Source organism: Lepisosteus platostomus, chromosome 12, assembly GCF_059453375.1.
Source record: "Lepisosteus platostomus isolate fLepPlt1 chromosome 12, fLepPlt1.hap1, whole genome shotgun sequence".
Lineage (NCBI taxonomy): Eukaryota > Metazoa > Chordata > Actinopteri > Semionotiformes > Lepisosteidae > Lepisosteus > Lepisosteus platostomus.
The window spans coordinates 16407784-16425647 of NC_142622.1; the positions used below are offsets into that span (position 1 = coordinate 16407784).

General features: G+C 42.3%; 1 protein-coding gene across 1 annotated transcript in view; it reads right to left on the reverse strand.

Moving 5' to 3' along the window:
* Positions 1–916: 916 nt before the first annotated feature.
* LOC148651182 (partitioning defective 6 homolog gamma-like) overlaps positions 917–17864 on the reverse strand; it is a 57076-nt gene continuing 40128 nt past the window's right edge. Inside the window, exon 3 of the mRNA XM_088601169.1 lies at positions 917–6176. Within this exon, the coding sequence (XP_088457295.1) occupies positions 5206–6176 (971 nt within the window). The 3' untranslated portion in view covers positions 917–5205. The remainder of the gene's footprint in view (positions 6177–17864) is intronic.

Genomic DNA, 17864 nt, shown 5'->3' on the forward strand with positions numbered 1-17864 from the left:
CTGAAAATACCTTGAAGGACCCCAGGGATTTCTGGCAACTTTTTCCAGACAGCAAAAATGGGAATCCTGTTGTGCAAGGATGTTGCTCCTGTTCTCAATCCTGAAAAGACATCCCCTTTCTCAGGTCTGCAGGACCCTGTTCAATAACCTCAAATAAATATTCCAAATAATAGGAAAGAATAAAACCTTTTTTTGTATTTTTAAATAAAATTTCTACTCCACAGTACCCCTCCCTCACGCACAGAACGAGGAAGGAATTCTGATCACTTGCACTCTCCTGATGCTCCTATTGTTTATTATTGCACATTCAGCTAGATGTGCTCTTTAAATTCTCTGGATTTATATTTTACATCAAAGTCCAACTTGCTACCTGGCATGGCTGCCAATATCCTGGCTTCTTTCAAGAAAGGGCAGGAGGAGATCAATTACTAACAACCAGATGGACTGAAAGGTCTATTTCAGCCTTAACAGTAAATTTCTGAATTTTGTACTTAGTTTGTTTTTTAAGAAAAATGTGATGCTGGTGTCGAGATGATAAAAACTAATCATATGGCCTCCTTTTGTTCTTTCTAAAAAGAGCTATACTTTTCCCCAAGTGTCTCTTTTTTAAGCCAACAGTGCTTTAGTACACAAGCCAAGATGCAACTCGAGCAGATGATTTTGGATTTTTTCTAAATGTACAAAGTGTCAGATCTGGTTACGTTACGAAGGACTTCTTAGAATGTGACAGCTACAGCAAATTGTTGGTCTAAAAAAATTGCAAATCCAATATTTGGGCAATATTTGTGGAAAGATACTTGTATTTGACACACTTACTTTCACACTATTAAAACAGCTGTCAAACAAAATCCAGATCTGGGGTAGTTCTTCCAAAATTGGAGCTAGTTCCAAATAAAACAACAAAAGCACAGCAAACCATAATTTTTGCATTTATTTATTCATTTCTTCCTTACAAAATACAAAAAAAAAATCAGTGGTAAGAAAATATGGTCATCATGTTTTACATACACAATTAAAATGAACCGTATTAATTGAGAGTTCAGCTTTCACTAACCTTTCACTGATGATTCAACATCAGGATGTATCATAAATGTCTGCAGAAAAGAAATAAAAGGCTTCAGCAATAATCTAATTAACCTAATTAGAAAATAATAAAAACTACAAGGGCACTTATGAGAGGCTAAGATTTGGTAAAAAAAATAAAAGCAGTGGAATTTAAGAGGGACATTTACAAAGATCTATTTTATTTTCCTAATCCATTCTGCAATAAAAACAGATCCTGAGATGATTATTTTGTTTGGCATTCAGTACAGCACTGTTCTCACTGCTCTGGTTCACAAAGTTTGCAGTCTTTGGAAAGATGTTTTTAGTGGTTCTTAGGAATTTTGTCAAATATTTTAAGATTTCGTTATTTAGAAAATCACAGCAAAAACTGACTCCACATTAGTTTCCCTCTAAATAACTGCACTGTGGCCTTCACTTTATAACAGCATCACATAACACTGATATGTTCAAAGCCTTGGATTATCAAGAGTCTGTTAACTCAGTGTCAACCTGTCCTTTGAAATGAAAACTCAATGAACTACTGCAATAGAGAAAATGTCTTGACAACCCTCTATAAATTCCCTTGTTCCTTTGAGCGCAGGATGACTCCAATTCATTTCAGCGTTCAAAACCACAAAAGATGGGGCAGAATTGTTGGAGAAACGTGCTGCTGACTTGTGATATAAAGGAAATTTGAAAAATCAAAACAACAATGTTTAAAGTTCAAACATTAAAAAAAAAGATGTATTAAATAATGATTAGATCTTAACATAATTCTGTATATTAAAAAGAGGGAATCTGCAAACACAATAGAGGTCAGGGGATAGCATCCATAAATACAAATAAAAACTATTGGCGTTTTTTGACTCCACAATGTAATAAAACAATGGTACCTCCAACTGTTGGAAAACAAAATATTAGAAATCAACTTTATATCTGTGAGAAAAAGTCCAGGGAGAGCACTAGAAATTATTATTTAGGTTTACCTTTAGAATCTTTCAATTTTCCTGGCAGGGTGCCTGGAAATCTTTTTTCACTGGTGCAAATACCTCCTCTCCTCAGCCTCCTCAGCAAAAAAGACCCTCAATCAGCTTCCATCAGCAGCTCACCACAAACTGGAAGAATAAAAATCTCTCTGGACCTCACATTTTAGCAACTGCTGCAGACGAAACATGCTAAATAAGTGGTCCCATTTCTCACAGACATAAAGCTATCCGAAACAAAGGGGCTTTTATCGTACCGGTGGATTTTCTGAAAACATTAAGACTTTGTTGCTATTATTCAATTCTTATTGTTCGTTACACAGTCCATGATACAAAACATCCGTTTTAACCTTTACACACATCTTTTACAACTGCACTTTAAAAACACAAGAAAACTCCAGCAAGAAAACTCCTCTCTGTAACGATTCCATAATAAATAGTAAAATAGTAGTAATTTAATTCCTAATACTTATAACATTTAAGCTGGCATTACAAAGACTGGTGAGGACTGCAAACTCATTTTGAGCCACCAGGTGGCAGTGTCCTAAAGCAAATCCCATCAATGCCATGAAGGCAGCGTTCTTGCCTTCAGCCTGAGAGTCTTGAGGATACAGCTGGTGGTTTTGGTTTTCACACCCACACTTTAACATTTGTTCCTCTCAAAACGTTCTAAGTTCCGACTTAGACTGTGGTTTTGGGTGGTGAGAAAGATTGGAAATAACATTCCATGGGCTTTTGTGTGGCAATGGGCCAGCACAGGAAAATGTACTACCTAAAGTATGCAAGTTTGAGCTCTCACTTTCCTTTTTACAAAATTAAATTTCTCTGGAACCAAAACGGAGCTGGAAATCAAGTACCTGCACAGGGGAGAAACAAAGACGATGAAAATCGAAGCTTGGGCCTTTCAAATCCATGAACCAGAGTCGTGTTTTTCGGACCCGGGGCCCACAGGCCCTGGAGCACCGGTGACCTCTCCCAGGTGCAGTCCAGAGAGGCACAGCTCTCGGTGGTGAAGTCAGGGTTGTTTCTTCCATGGTTTTGTTTTCAGCCTAAGCACTCCTCAAAGGAGGGAAGGCCCTGGTGAGGTGGTCAATGGGCACAGACAAGGTTGAGGAACTCCCAACTAGAGAGGGAAAACACTGCCACTACGCAACATTCAACTCCAGTACCAATTTCATGTAAAAATTGGGGCTGCTCAAAGTAAATACTTTTTAAGGGAGGCTGGACAGAAGACTTAATCAGTTCAATTCTGTGGATCTTTTAGTAGTACAAAACTACTAAAACCAATAAACCAGTGACTCTGTAGAATTTTTAAAAAACGTGCGGTAAAAACAAAAAGGACTTTTCTATCCTAGTTAATTGTCACAAACATTTACAATCAATAAAGGATGGGTTGTGCAGTCAAACATTCGTGCACTAACAAATAATACATTTCCCAAGTCACCACTATGTGTCCTAGTACTGTACTACAAACACGCACAAGCATGTGTGCATACATGTGTCTGTATCATCAGATTAAGTCAGCACTGCACCTCTATCCTCAGAAGTAATACTGCCTACATTTTTAAGAAATTCAGTTGAAATAATGAAGCACCTTCCAGTTCTCTCAGTCCAACAGCTCAACTGCCCAAGGAAAATGCGAAAAGGAAGAAAATCAAGGAACAGCCAAATGTTTGACTGGAGAAAGAGGCCTCATCTGCTGTGCCTTATAAATGCAAGCTGGTCTGTGATAGGGGAAGTAATGGCTGAACTGCACGAGTACACCTTCCAGAAAACCCCTAATGAATGGAAAACTGTTTTGCTTGTTAAAAATAACCAGAAGGTGCCCTACTGCAAATCACTCAATGCCTTTTCAACAAAATGCACCAAACATCTGCTTAATAGAAAATGTGCAGCTTAAGCTTAAAAGGGATCAGAAATATATTGTGCTGTTAACCCCTTACAGTAGCAAGTGCTGACAGTATAAACAAATCGCAAAAAAGGTGAAAAACCAGCTTTTCCAAACAAAAAACATCCTTTCAAGAAGGCGATTCGCCAGAAAGCATGCTTGCAACTCCTGATCTTTGACCTGTGCAGTACACAAAGCACGTCTAACTCATGTTATTTGGAGGCGCAGGTTTCTTTGTTCTCCAGGAAAAGGTATGCCATGGATTGGAAGACTTCAGTGAGTGAAGGAAAAATATCCTCGCCAAGCATCAGTTTAACTGCTGCATTCACTGACTACCACTTTTAACTGCCAATAATACTGATGTCTTGCAGGGCTTGAGGATCAGCTATGAAGAAGAGCTGTGAAGCTGTGCTGAGATGTGATGACAGGACTCTCCTGCAAAAGGCCTGCGAATTTTACCCAAACATCCAAGAGCATCTTCTGCAGGCCAATAGGCTGAGCTGGACTGGAATGAACTCTACAACTGGAAATGAGCACATTTCTCCAGTGTTGGCGAGAAGGAACGATTCAGCTTTTACCCTTCTTACAGTGCAAATGGCCTTGCTCAGAAGACTAGTTTTGAAATCATCCCCACATAAATGCCTTGATTATCCAACAGGTACCAGTAAGATTATTTTAAGAGAATGCTGTGAATAGGAGCTACTGATAAAGCTTTAATTCATCACTTTAAGACACATTGTGAGCAGTTAAACAGAAATATCCATGGAAACCTGTCAGAAAAAGAGACCAGCTGCAGTCAAGACAGGTTTCCCTAATTCTCAATAACTTACAAGTTAAAGCTTTATAAATAGAACCCAAGTTTTGGCCCCGTCACCACGACAAGAGGAACTCTGTGATTTTAAAAAGGCTGAACATCTTCAATCATATTAAAATAACACCCAACATTGTTTCTCTTTGATCAAAATCAGTGGGTCAGCGTCAAAAGCTGGTTTTGCTCTTTAAAACCTCAATAAACACCTGTTAATCTGACAGATTAAAAATAACCAACCAAAAGCAAAAAAAAAAAATCCATTCATTCATAAAACTTCAAACATGTACAAAGTTCCGGTTCCCAGTGGTTGATAAATTATTTGTCTTATAAACGGGTGTTTTTGGCTTTACGAACGGAAAAGTAACGGCTTTGAACATCAGCCCCGCCGTTTGTTGTATCGGGGAAAAGGGGAGGGAATGCTGCAGAGGTCCGAGGGAATTCCCTGATCAGCTAGGCTGCGAAGGGATGGGCAGGGAGCATTATAGCGTGATCACTGTCCCGTCCTCCTCCACACCTCCTCTGGGGAGAGCCAGGCTGTGCCGGGGATCAGTCCGCAAGGTGTGGAGGATTTTGTGCAGGCTGCCATTGCTTTCCCTGATGGTGGGGCTGCTGCTGTGATGGTGCTGGAGGGTGAGGTCTCTGTGCAGCTTGTAGCTCAAGTGGCTGTTTCCTGCTCCGTTGAGGCTGGGCTGGGAGTGGAAGGAGAGAGTGGAGACAACGGAGGGGGGGCGGGGCGGGCTGGAGAGGGGGGGCGGGGCAGGTGGGTGGGGCTGGGCTCTGGAGGGGGCGGAGCCGGAGGACCGGTGGGAGGGGCGCTTGAGGTTGCTCTCGATCACGATGTCGGACTCCTCATCGCTCTCCAGCTCGTCGGCGGGGAAGCTGTGCCCCGCGCCCGCGGGCGGCAGGCTGGCGAAGCCCGTGGAGCTGCCACTGTCCGTGGACTGGCCAGAGCTGCCGGAGATACGGCTGCTGCGCACGATGTTGTTCCGCTGGTTGACTGGCTTGACGGTGATGATGAGGTTGTGGCTGTTGGCGATCATCATGTCCGTCACCTGGTCCAGGGTCTTGCCCGTCACCTCGATCCCGTTCACCTCCAGCACCTCGTCGTTGACCGCCAGCAGCCCCGTGCTCTCCGCCAGCCCCCCCGGCACCATGCGGGAGATGAAGATCCCCGGGACCTTCTCCAGGCCGTGCGGGGTGACGCGGACGCTGGTGCCATCCCGGATGTAGAAACCCAGCGGCTTGTCCGAGCCATGGCGGTACAGCCGGACCCGCCGGTGGGACTCTGGCAGGATGTCCACGTCGATGATGGACGACACGGGGCGGAAGTCCTGAGGCAGGCCGATCCGGATGTGAGGCCGCTTCCTGATGACATCGGGGCGCAGCGCAACGACCGCCTTCTTCCGCCGCGTCAGGGTGTTGGTGCCAAAGTCGCTGTAGTCGACCTCCTCTGCGGAAACGGAACAAAAACAAGAGCGCTGACCGGGTGTGCTTTATTTCCGAGGGGTGAGAAAACCCTAAGGTCGAAATAGAGGGAGTCAGGAAGGCGTGAAAAAGACATTCCTCAAGATTTTCAGGCTGTGTACGTCATTCCCCTCTCATGTTGCATCAGGACTTTCACGGACTAGCTCAGCTTTTCAGGCCACATATTGTGCACAGCTGAGCAGGAAGACAGAAGTAACAAAACTGCTTTTTGCATACGATACCCTCTCAATCTTTCAGGGGGAAAAAGGCAGACTTAACAAAAGAATAACATTTCAGAGAAGACAAAACTATAAAAACAAACCTCTCCCAAACGGTGAATAAATCATTTTCAGAGTTTATGTGCAGGCTGCTTAAAAAGCTTTAATAGAGGTTTCTTGGGGCTATGAAAAATCTATGATCAGACAAATTATACTGATGTTAAATGACTGACACAAGGGAGTAAGAACTGTTTCAACCTGGGATCATAACCAGCGAAAACTGTTTTGGACTGCAATGAGAAACCAACTGTGAGAGATCATGTGTTCTGCACAGAAGAGCACATTATTTATTTTTTCATTTGTTGTTTGCTCTTTCATCTCCGAGGGGGACAAGGGAGTAGGGGATAAAATCACAATGGCCAGAAGTGGACATCCTGTTGAATATTCTATTAAGTGACTTCGAAGGAACAAGCTTTAGGCTGTGTTGTTGAAATAAACGTGCATTTCTCCCCCAAATCGTCATACAGTACCTTTACTCTCCAGAACTGAACGACGGAACAGGCTGGACGAACATTAAGCTACAACAAACTACTGAGGAAATAAACCACATGCAATGAAAAAAAAACAGCAGCCCCTTGCAAAAGATGTTTTTGGGGAAAATAAAATTATAGCGGTTGTGAAACTGGGCCACAAGAGCATCCCTCCCAGTTGCTTAGACAGCTGCTTTCTATAGCCCTGCCTGCCAGGCGAAATAGCAGTGCACAGCCAGATAAGACTGTATAAACAAGCACATTCCGTGTTGCTGCAGACGGGCAGACTCTTTCCCGAGCTCAGCCAGGTCTGGCTCCGGTACCTGCTCCTCCAGGGAGCAGGGCGGCAGTAGCTGACAGTTCTGGGAAGGACTTCAAAGGGAGGAATGATTTCCACCAGGGAGAGCAGCACTTCAGGCAGCTTGGGAATCCTGCCAGAGGCTTATTAAACCAGGAAGCGTTGTTGTCAGACCGGGCTGGTGCTGGTGCTGGTGCTGGTGCTGGTGCTGGTGCTGGTGCTGGTGCTGGTGCTGGTGCTGGTGCTGGTGCTGGTGCTGGTGCTGGTGCTGGTGCTGGTGCTGGTGCTGGTGCTGGTGCTGGTGCTGGTGCTGTCTGTGTGTGTGTGTGTGTGTGTGTGTGTGTGTGTGTGTGTGTGTGTGTGTGTGTGTGTGTGTGTGTGTGTGTGTGTGTGTGTGTGTGTGTCGGGGGTGGGGGGGGTGAAGAATAGGCACTCTGAGGAATCCCCCCATCAAGATTCTGGATACTCTCAAGAGCCACAGGGGCTTTATGCCACTGCAGCTGTGCCACAGATTTTAAAAATGCAGACTGCTGGTGTTGGCCGCAGATAATTAATCACCACACAACCCTCTGTTTACATTTTTCTAAATTTCACCCTTCAGGTTCATTTGATTGGGTCAAATGACTGACGCCTGAAGCTCTCCAAGCCAAAGACATTTGGGGAAAAAGTGTGAAATGTACGGTCTTATTTTCTGAACGTTTTAGCTTTTGAGAACATATTTTTATACCTCCATCAAATTTGGAAGGACCGTTGCTCTTCCATTGTGAGCCCTGTACCAGCTTTGGGGTGTGAAGTGATGTGAAAGAAGACTATTTGGATTCTCCCGTCAGTCTCCTGCCACTCATGTGGCCCTGCAAATTCACACACACCCAGCGAGCCTCAGCAGTCAAGCCAGGACAAACCCCCAGTTGTGTTATCTAATGGGATGGCCCAGAGTAAAGCTGGAAGTGGCTTAGTCTGAGCCCCAGATGAGCAGCTCTTTTGGCTCTCAATATCATTTGATGATGATGATGATGATTATTAATAATAATAATAATAATAATAATAATAATAATAATAATAATAATAATAATAATAATAATAATAATAATAATAATAATAATAATAATTGCTTACACTTATATAGCGCTTTTCTGGAAACTCCACTCAAAGCGCTTTACAGGTAATGGGGACTACCCTCCACCACCACCAATGTGTAGCATCCACCTGGATGATGTGACAGCAGCCATAGTGCGCCAGAACGCTCACCACACATCAGCTATCAGTGGGGAGGAGAGCAGAGTAATGAAGTCAATTCATAAAGGGGGATTATTAGGAGACCATGATTGGTAAGGGCCAATGGGAAATTTGGCCAGGGGTTACACCCCTACTCTTTTCGAGAAACGCCCTGGGATTTTAATGACCACAGAGAGTCAGGACCTCGGTTTTATGTCTCATCCGAAGGAAAAGTATAATTTGCAGGATTACTCAACTGAGCAGCACAAGTAATTTAATATTTTCCCGGTGTTTTACCTGAGCCCGATTCTAAAAAGTGGAAAAAATGAAAAATGCAATCAACTTGTTTCTGGGTTCCCTCACTGACTTCGACTGTTTCTACTTCATCACCAGTTCTTCAGTTCTTTAAACAATACTGTTCTACCGCTGAATCAAACTACTGCACTGATATGGCCCTTAAAATGGATTTTCAAAGTGTGTGTCCTTTGTGAATCAATGTCCTTTTATCTCTGAAAACCGCAAAGCTAGGCTTATGCACTGTAATTTGAATAGCAAGTGCAAGATCGGCACAGATTTTAATTTGTCAAAACAAGCCATTATTTTAAAATGTGATTTGAAAAGCATGCATGTTGCCATTGATCATCTGGTCCCTTTTAAATATGGGTTTTAGTTACAATCTTACACTTTTGGGGGGACACTTTCTGAGGCAAGTTAAAAGACTGCAAACTACAAACACCCTGCTCTATGGAGACCTCTTGCTTCACACTTATCTCAGGTCTGGGGCTGAGCATAGCTTTGCAGGACCTGGTTGAGCTCAGATCAAGTATCTTGAGGAGGAGAGACATAACAAAACAAGCACAATAAACCAGGCTACCAGCAGTCTGTGAAAAACAAACACATTCGCTCTCTCTTGACCTCTCGGATTCAGGAAAAGCCTTCAAGAGAGGAGACGAACAAGCGACCACAGGCTATGCAACAAGTGGCTGTCGGACCAGGCTTTGAATTTCAGAGAAGATTTGAAATGAAATCCTGCTCCACACTACACATGCAGCAACGTTTATGGCAGACACTGAGTTAGAACAGGGCGGGGAACTGCAAGCTTAAAACAACGCCCTGAAGCAAATATTAAAAACAGACCAGCAGGTGTTGAATTTGGAAAGACACGGTCTCAAAACAAAACTTTCTTCCCAAGTTGGACTTGTAGATTTCAGTTACCACAAAGTGTTAGCTGCTCACCGAATAATAAAGTAACAAAGTCTGAGAAAGAAAGAACACCGTACAGTCTCATCAATATACTTTTAGAGGCAAGGGCATGGGTAAGAGGATCAAGCCCTGCATGTGTAAGGTGCTTTGCAGCTTTGGGACAGTTTCCAGTTTTCCAGAATGATTCTTCTTGACCTTGTTCATCGGATCCCTTTACAGCATCATTTCCCATGATGCACACACTCAAACATACAGGCCTTGATCTCCGATTCACTGGCTTGTGCGAACAGTTGAATTGGTGTCCACACTGGACACACTCTTCTTTGTTTACCTATTCTATCAACAGGTCAGTGGAGTTGCTATGGATACGATGTCGGCACCCAGGTATGCCAATATCTTTGTCATCTAGCTGGAAGAATGCTGCTCTCCTACAGTGGCTTTGTCTTCAACCTCTGCAAGTGATACACTGATGACTGCTTCAGTGCTGCCAACAGTTCCAAACAGAACGTCCTGCATCATTTCACTAACGCCAATCTCCAATACTCACTGTTAATGTATCCTCCGTTCTTCTGCCTTTCCTAGTAATAAGCCTCTCTATCGACCAACCAGGACTCAACTATGTTTTACGAACCCCAAAAAATTTGTCAGTTATGCAGAGACGACACAGACCTCCATAACTAGCCCTTCTAATGAGCTCATGCTTCATTGACAGGGGATACCCTATGCGCTGCACGGACAGGGCCCTCAGCTCAGCAGGAAACAGCCCTCACAGCACCAACCTGATGAGGAATTCCCAGTCCCAGAACTGTATTCCACATCTGCTTCCTTTCCACCCTTTCTTTCCCAGGATCACCCAAGATGGCTCTTCAACTGGAATCTTGATACTCAATCATAGACTAACTGCTTTTTTAATCCTCTCCATTTATTTACAACTTTCATCTTTTCATACCTTTTCATTTACCTTTCATCCCCTTTGTTTGCACACTCTCCATCTTACACATTTGAAAAGGTGGTTTATCTTTCTACTTTTCTTTTAACCCCTACTTGTTCTTTTGCTGCCAACACACACTGATGGACTTCCCCACTCTAAACTACCTTAACCAATTCAGTCACACACAGCAAACCTGCTTCACAAAATGGACAACTGTTCTGTTTAATAGCGCAGACTTTTCCTTCCAAGCATTTATAAGGTTTAAAATCATTCGAGTAACAGAACTCACAATTGTCCAGTATGGATTGTCAAAGAAAATGCTTTTGAAGGAGAAAAAGAAAACACTGAGCACTTAGGAAGGGATTTTAAAAAGTCATTTAGAAAGTACCTGAAACACTTCAAAGCCGACCACCAGAGTTATTATTAGCTAAAACCATAGCAGCATGATTATTTTTATTGAATCCAGACTCAGAGCCTTACTTTGTGCAGGAATTTATGCCACAAGTGCACAAGAACCTGATGAGAAACACATTTGAAGTTTCCTTGAAGTTTCATTGCAGTTGTGTGCTGCTTTTGTAGCCCTGCTGGCCTAACGCATGTGCGCAAGGACTGGCGGCCTCAAATGTGCTTACAATCTTACGGAGAATAATAACATCTGCAAACAAAATGATTTTGTTTGAAGCCATGCATCCTCACGCCTGACATTTCGACCTGAGCTTGAGAAACGTCTCGCTTTAAGGCTGCGGATTGGGGAATGGCCGTCTCCTGACGAGAGCAGGCCACGCGCCATTTAACACAGACTAGCGTTCTGTTCCAACAGGAGAAATCTGCTGCTCCTTCAGAGTTCCCACCTGCACTTCATTTTTAATCGTGAGAGCCCCCACCCTGGATTTCTGATTCGTACCTGAATAACTCCCGACACAATAATCCCCAAATACCCGTGGAAAGCATGTAAATATCGCTGATCAAAGGGCAAGCGGACACTTCCCAGACCAGATGAATGGAATGCTGTAATGGGGCAGAGGCCTCAGGAACATGCCGCTGGTGAAATGAAAAGGCCAATGCGGTGCACAGTTCACCCCAATCTGGGGCCCCAGGCCCATTCTCACTCCATAAGTCAGTCATACACGTGTTTCTGTTTTACACATGGGTACCCAATGAGGCTGAAAATGCAGTGAAGGGAGATGAAGGAGGCACAGGGAAGATGATAAATAGGTGAAAAAAAGTACGTCCAAAAATTCTCTTTCAATTAACATTGTTATAAAAAGAATAAAGCCTTTTAGCTGGCTTAGAGACTGGGGGACAACAAAAACTCTGCCTCGGTCAGCCGGGACAAAACTAGACCAACACCCAGGGGCTGCCGTCTTCCCAGCGAGCAGTCGGGCTCAGCCGCCGTGAGGGTCAGGGTAAAGGCAACGCTGTGCTTTCGAGACCCCCCTCTCCCCACCTGCTGGGGCGGGAATGGAGAGCCCAGCCAGGGAGGGGGCTCCCCTCGTCCTGCACCCTGACAGGACCCGGGCAGTCACCCTGGCTCCTGTCCAGCTGGCCGGGCTCTGATTCGGGGACGGGGGGAATTCCACAGCAGGGTGAGCCCTGGGAATCGGAGCGGAGCGGCTGAGGAATGTCAGGGAGTGCTGGCACCACTGCCTGGCCTTGCCAGGCAAACGGCAGGGAAAAACGGGGACTGTTCTGGGCACCCAGGTTCATTTCAGCAACTCTTGATGCAAGATGTCCATAACGTCCTTAAAATGTGGGTGAATTTTTAGTCTGCTGTACTTGAAATAAACAGAAGCCCTGGACTGTTCGCAGCACAAGCGAGGTTTATCGGTGGAATTAATAGGGTACACATTTAAAACAACAAGACTCTCAACAACATGGTTAATGGGTCTGTTAGGTACAGAAAGTCTGCAAAAGCAAAGCTGCTCAGTGTAGCAAAGAAGCTTTTTTGAAAAATAGCCACATTAACATACACTCACTGCACAGGCCACCCACATATTCAGGTAGTCATAAATTTGACATCATATTTTTTTGTTAATTAATTAATTTCAAAATGACCGCAGGAATAACTGAAATTGCCACATGGCCCCAAAATCTGAGAGAAAATGGGATTTTATTACTCTGAACTAAATTCATGTTAATTGAATGCTTAACCTTTGCTTAATTTACATAGCTGCTCAAGAACCATGTTGGATAATCAAACAGCCATGTATAAGTTTTTTAAAAAGAATCTAAAATTTATTCAATTTCACTGAAATTCATTTACTTTGTTTTCATACCGAGCCCTATTTTGCGAATCTTGCAGATTTAAAAAACAACCATTAGGAAGGTACTCAATGCAAAACAAGGACTATACTTCATGAAAAGAAGTCAGAGCTTTTAAAAACGGCTGATTGCAACTGATCAAGCAAACAGAAAATTAAGATAACTCCAGACACTACATGCTGTCACATTCATAGAGCACAATTGGATAAGCCGGTCCCACGTAGAAATTAAAGGGCAATACCTATGTAGTAAAGAGTTAGCTCACAATTTACACAATGACATTTAATTTCCAGGGCAACTTTAAAATCTGTTCTGTCTCTGTGTCTGTGGTTGTGGGGTAGTTGTTGAAATCGGAATATTATCCATTTTTCTTCTTGTCATTAACATGTCTGAAACAAATTGGTAACAGTGAAAAGTAAAAACAATTTCCAGACTGCAAAACTGAATTTTGTTGTTTAGTCTTTGAGATCAGTTTAACTCTGTATTGGTTGTGACCATTGAAACAAAACCATTGAAGCTGCTTCGCTTTGGTTTCACAATTAAAAAAAACTGCAACGCAACAATGTTCCAGTGCAACAGAAAACACTTTCTGAAGCAGAGCTGAAAATACAGCCCTTTACTTATGTTTCTGAAGAGAAGTTCTGCTATATTTGTAATGCGTAAATATACAGGGACGATACCAGCATTGATTAGCAAAGCTAATTAGAAGCTGGACATTTTGATTGGAGTTAGCTCAACAAAAGCTTTGCATTGACTGATCAAAGCAGTTTTTTATTGAAAAATTTTAAAGCACTACTTTACAGAGTCCACTGTTGCAATTTTACATAATGGTGATCAGAAGATAATTTGAGTAAATGTCAACCAGAAGGAAATGCATGATAAAATTTCAAAATTATACTTTGCTTTATGAATTACACAAATTGGTAGAGCTTTGTGTTAGTCTTGGAAAAATCCTAACAAAATTAACTGATGGAGCAGGGCTCATATTGAATCATTGCACCAGCAAAACTGCTGGATAATTATTAAAAAGCACTTGTTTTTTATATTACTTACTTTGAGGACAGCATATCAGCCTTTAAAAACAAAGGGGATAAGGGATTTCAATTGTATCATTATTTTAATGTTAAGTGTGAGCAGACAAACACCATTATCACTGTACACAGTGAATATTTGTCTTTTAAAAAAAAATTGCAGTCTTGTTTACTCTTCACAGCAGTTTAAATTCCAGTAAATAATGTAGAGATGCCCATGCATGTTTTGCTAAACCGAAGACTGCTCATAAAATCTTTGGGGGGATGGAGTCTTCTTTGCTTAAAAGTGAAACTGGTAACTGATTAAGCAGAGCAAAGCCTTAAGCACCGGACAGTCAGAATTTCACAGTGCTCCCTAAAAAACCACTCCTTTCGCCCGCTCATCTCTTGAAATGACAGATTCCGTTCCAAAGCTCACCTTTTAAAGAAACCAAGACCTTGTAATCCTCCCAGAGTGCAGGTTCAAAGGAAACTAAAGCAATTCAAGCCTAAGCAAGAGACTGAAATGGTTCTTAAAACTTTCCTGCTACTAATGTTTTAAATCCCCCCTGCACAGACACATTCACTACTTCACACAGTACATGACAGCCACTCCAAGCCAGAAGCTATTTTGACTACATTACCCTTATGTTACAAACAGAAAGAATTGTAGGAAACGACAGATGAAGTGAGAGCTAAGACGGCGTTTAATTTTAGCTTCAGAGATGCGTTTGAAGTGTTAGATTAAATCACACATTTCTTTAACCCCTGTCAGCAATATTCTAAACAGAATGAGTCAGATCCAAAATGTGTCATACATACACAGAAGCTACAGTATCCCAGATCCTATGAATCTAGACCCCCATTAATAATTAAGACTACAACTCTGAAGAGTTGTGATTTTTTTGTAATTTGAAAAATGCCACTCACATGTACAGTGCATCTGGTCCAAGATAAAAACTCAGACCTCCCCATATTTCACAATACTTTCCCTTGAAAGAGGATTGTGGCCCTCTGATGAGACTCTACACTTCACTGTCCACAGTGAGGAGGTGGGACAGAGAAGTGAAGTGATAAATTATGATTTAATTATTAATTATAAAAATGAATTATAATCTTGAGTTAATTCCTGTATGCTGAGTTCTGTTGCTTCACTAATCACAAAGGGCAAAATCATTTACTTTCTGCAAATGAGGAAATTCCAATTAATCCAGGTAAAGGCTAGGGTGTGTGAAGGACTTTCAGTCTCTGTCGTGACACATTACCAACGATTCCCGAGCACAGAATTTCATTACACATTGCAAAGCCGATGCCCATCCTGCAGAGGGCGCTGTGTCACGTCGGTGGAGTCAATGACCTTCTCAGAAAACAAAAAATTTCTGTTCGCAACATGGCATAACTCGGTGAGCAGTAAATCCCCAGCTTTGGATTTATCAGCTGCAGCAAAATACACAAATGAGAACATTAAAAAAATGCCCTGCTGCGCATCAGTGAAGTGTCATTGATGCCAAACCGCTAATGAGGTGAAGGGCCTGCAGGAGGATGGAGCACAAGAGAACCGGGCCTGGACATGATTATGAGATCAAGAAAAGTTATCATCTCTTTAAACTCCTGAAACGTTCAGCCACCTTCAATACGCGTGTTTCATTAACCTTTACGCAATATTACTCCAAGGAGGCAAAACGAGCAGACTGAAGTGTATTAGACGTAGTGCACAAGTGCTATGATTAACAGTCTTTTCCACCTTTCAAAGGAAAGCGCTGTGCTCAGAGATACCACGGGCAGTGCTTAGCAATGGGTTTCCCACTAAAGACGTAAAGCAGAAGCCGTCCAAGTCTTTTTCAAATGTTTCTCTTTGTGCTCACTCAGCACTGCCTTCCCCTGCCCCTCTGTTATTACTACCGCGGATAGACGATGCACATCTGGGAAAAGTTAAAGAGCTACATAGTTGGGTGGTAAGTTTTCTTCCCCAAAGGACTACATTTTCCCTCCTTTCTTTTTCAACCCATAGAGTTTTTGCAACAGATCCCGGTGATTCCATTACATTGACATTACATTATGGCTACATTACAGGCCCAAAACACTGTCCTCTCGTGCCCTACTAATACTGGCCTTCCTCAGTAACCTCAGAAGTCCATTGCTCTGGAAGAAAGAAGAACTCAATTCAGGCCCAGAAAGAGGATTCTTCTTATTTAGTCATGGTTCTATCAGGTGGACAAATCTTCAGAATCAGCAGAGAAAGTGTCAAAACAGGCCACAAATGGAAACTATGCAGAAGTGTATATAAAATAGAGAACTGGAGACTTTACACAAACGTTTGCGGGTGTCTGGAACCAAGCTACCCAGTTGATAACTTCTTTCTGCCTTCTTTTGAGACACAGCTGGATGAGACAGACTGAGACTGTTTGATCAATTAGCTACTACAAAATGTGCAGGAGGGGCCTCCTCTCATTTCTAATTTTTCCCTTGATCATACATAGTTATATCTTGATCATAACAGTTGTATGTTTCTAAAATAAAATGCATTACCGGTAACTGCCCAAAAACTAATAAAAAAAATCAGAGAACGTAAGTAACGTTTTTCAAATCTGAAGCAAATACAAGGCAACAGGACTGTAAACGCGTCATTAGCACAACTTAGGTGTATTTCTGGTCTTCTCGCCTGTGATTAAGTTCTCATTTGCATATGACACCTACTGTTAACTGCAGATTACTTGATCTGTAGGCCTCACTGTGTTTGAAAGTGTTGATCTTTGTCAAGTACAGAGGAGTGGCTCTGCAAGAAAATGCCCCTGTTGACCCTGCAAGTTTAGACGGGTCTTGTGAACATATTTGATGGAAGCGATGCCCTTCACCTAACCTCACAGGTTACTAAACACAAAACTAAATAAAAAACATAACCTGTAATCTTCAACCAAGACGATTTACTTTAAAAAAAAAAGTCAGATTCATGCAGATTAACTCCTGGACAAGAGATCTTATTGCTAGAACCCTATATGGAATGCAGCACCAACATTGGGCACTTTCATTCAGAGACACAAATGAGACGCCCAAATGCAATGATGTTCTTTCCATTTCATGTTTTGCAAGGTGCAGCTCTAATACAACATTTGCTTTGAAAACACACTCGGGTGGACTGAGATAAAACCTTTCTTCTGCTTAGGTTAAGAGCATGTGTGCATGCAGACTGTAACAGTGCTATGCAATAAAAGGCTTACCTTGAAGTCCATAAGTAAGAAAATTGCATGGATCCTGCAGTGGCACGTTTTAAAAACAATATCTGTCCTGATAAACCATTTAAATATTGATGACCACTAAACAAGTTGTCTGAAGTCAGTTATATCAGTGCGACAGACAAAAACAAGAACATTCCTACCTTTAAGAACTGAAAGGGACAGCACCTGAAGACCTACCAGATGAGATTTATGGGGCACCGTTTGTGTTCTTCTGCACAGGTGGCTGAACTCATATTAGTAAAGAAGGCACAGGGTCCCTTCACTTAGTAATTCACTCAACTTCAGCTCCGAAACTAGTAAATAGGTGCATTTTTGTTCGGTGACTTTGTTCCAGTAAAGGGTTGTATTCTAGTGTTGGTGAAAAACATTTTTTCTACAGTAGTGCTTTACAAAACATTCTTGCCATGGAATTACAAGCCAAGAGCCTTATATGAATAGCATAACATATGACATACACATAAGAATTTCTTCCTTTCCTGCAGAACATTTTACATTAAGCCTGGAAACTGGCCTAAAACATATGGGCTAAGAATATTACAGCATTACAAGTATTTATTTTTTCTGCATTTACGACATTGGCAATTGATATAAAAGATCACAAGAAGAAACACAGGAATAATTGCTGTAGGAAATGCATAACTGTCCAGGAAGGTCCTCTTCTTTAGGGAAAGACTACGCGATATGATTAAAGGCGGCAAGGTGACAGTCCATTTGGAAATGCCTGATGGACAAGAGGCTCTTGCACAAGCTTTATCAGCGAAGCACAAAAAC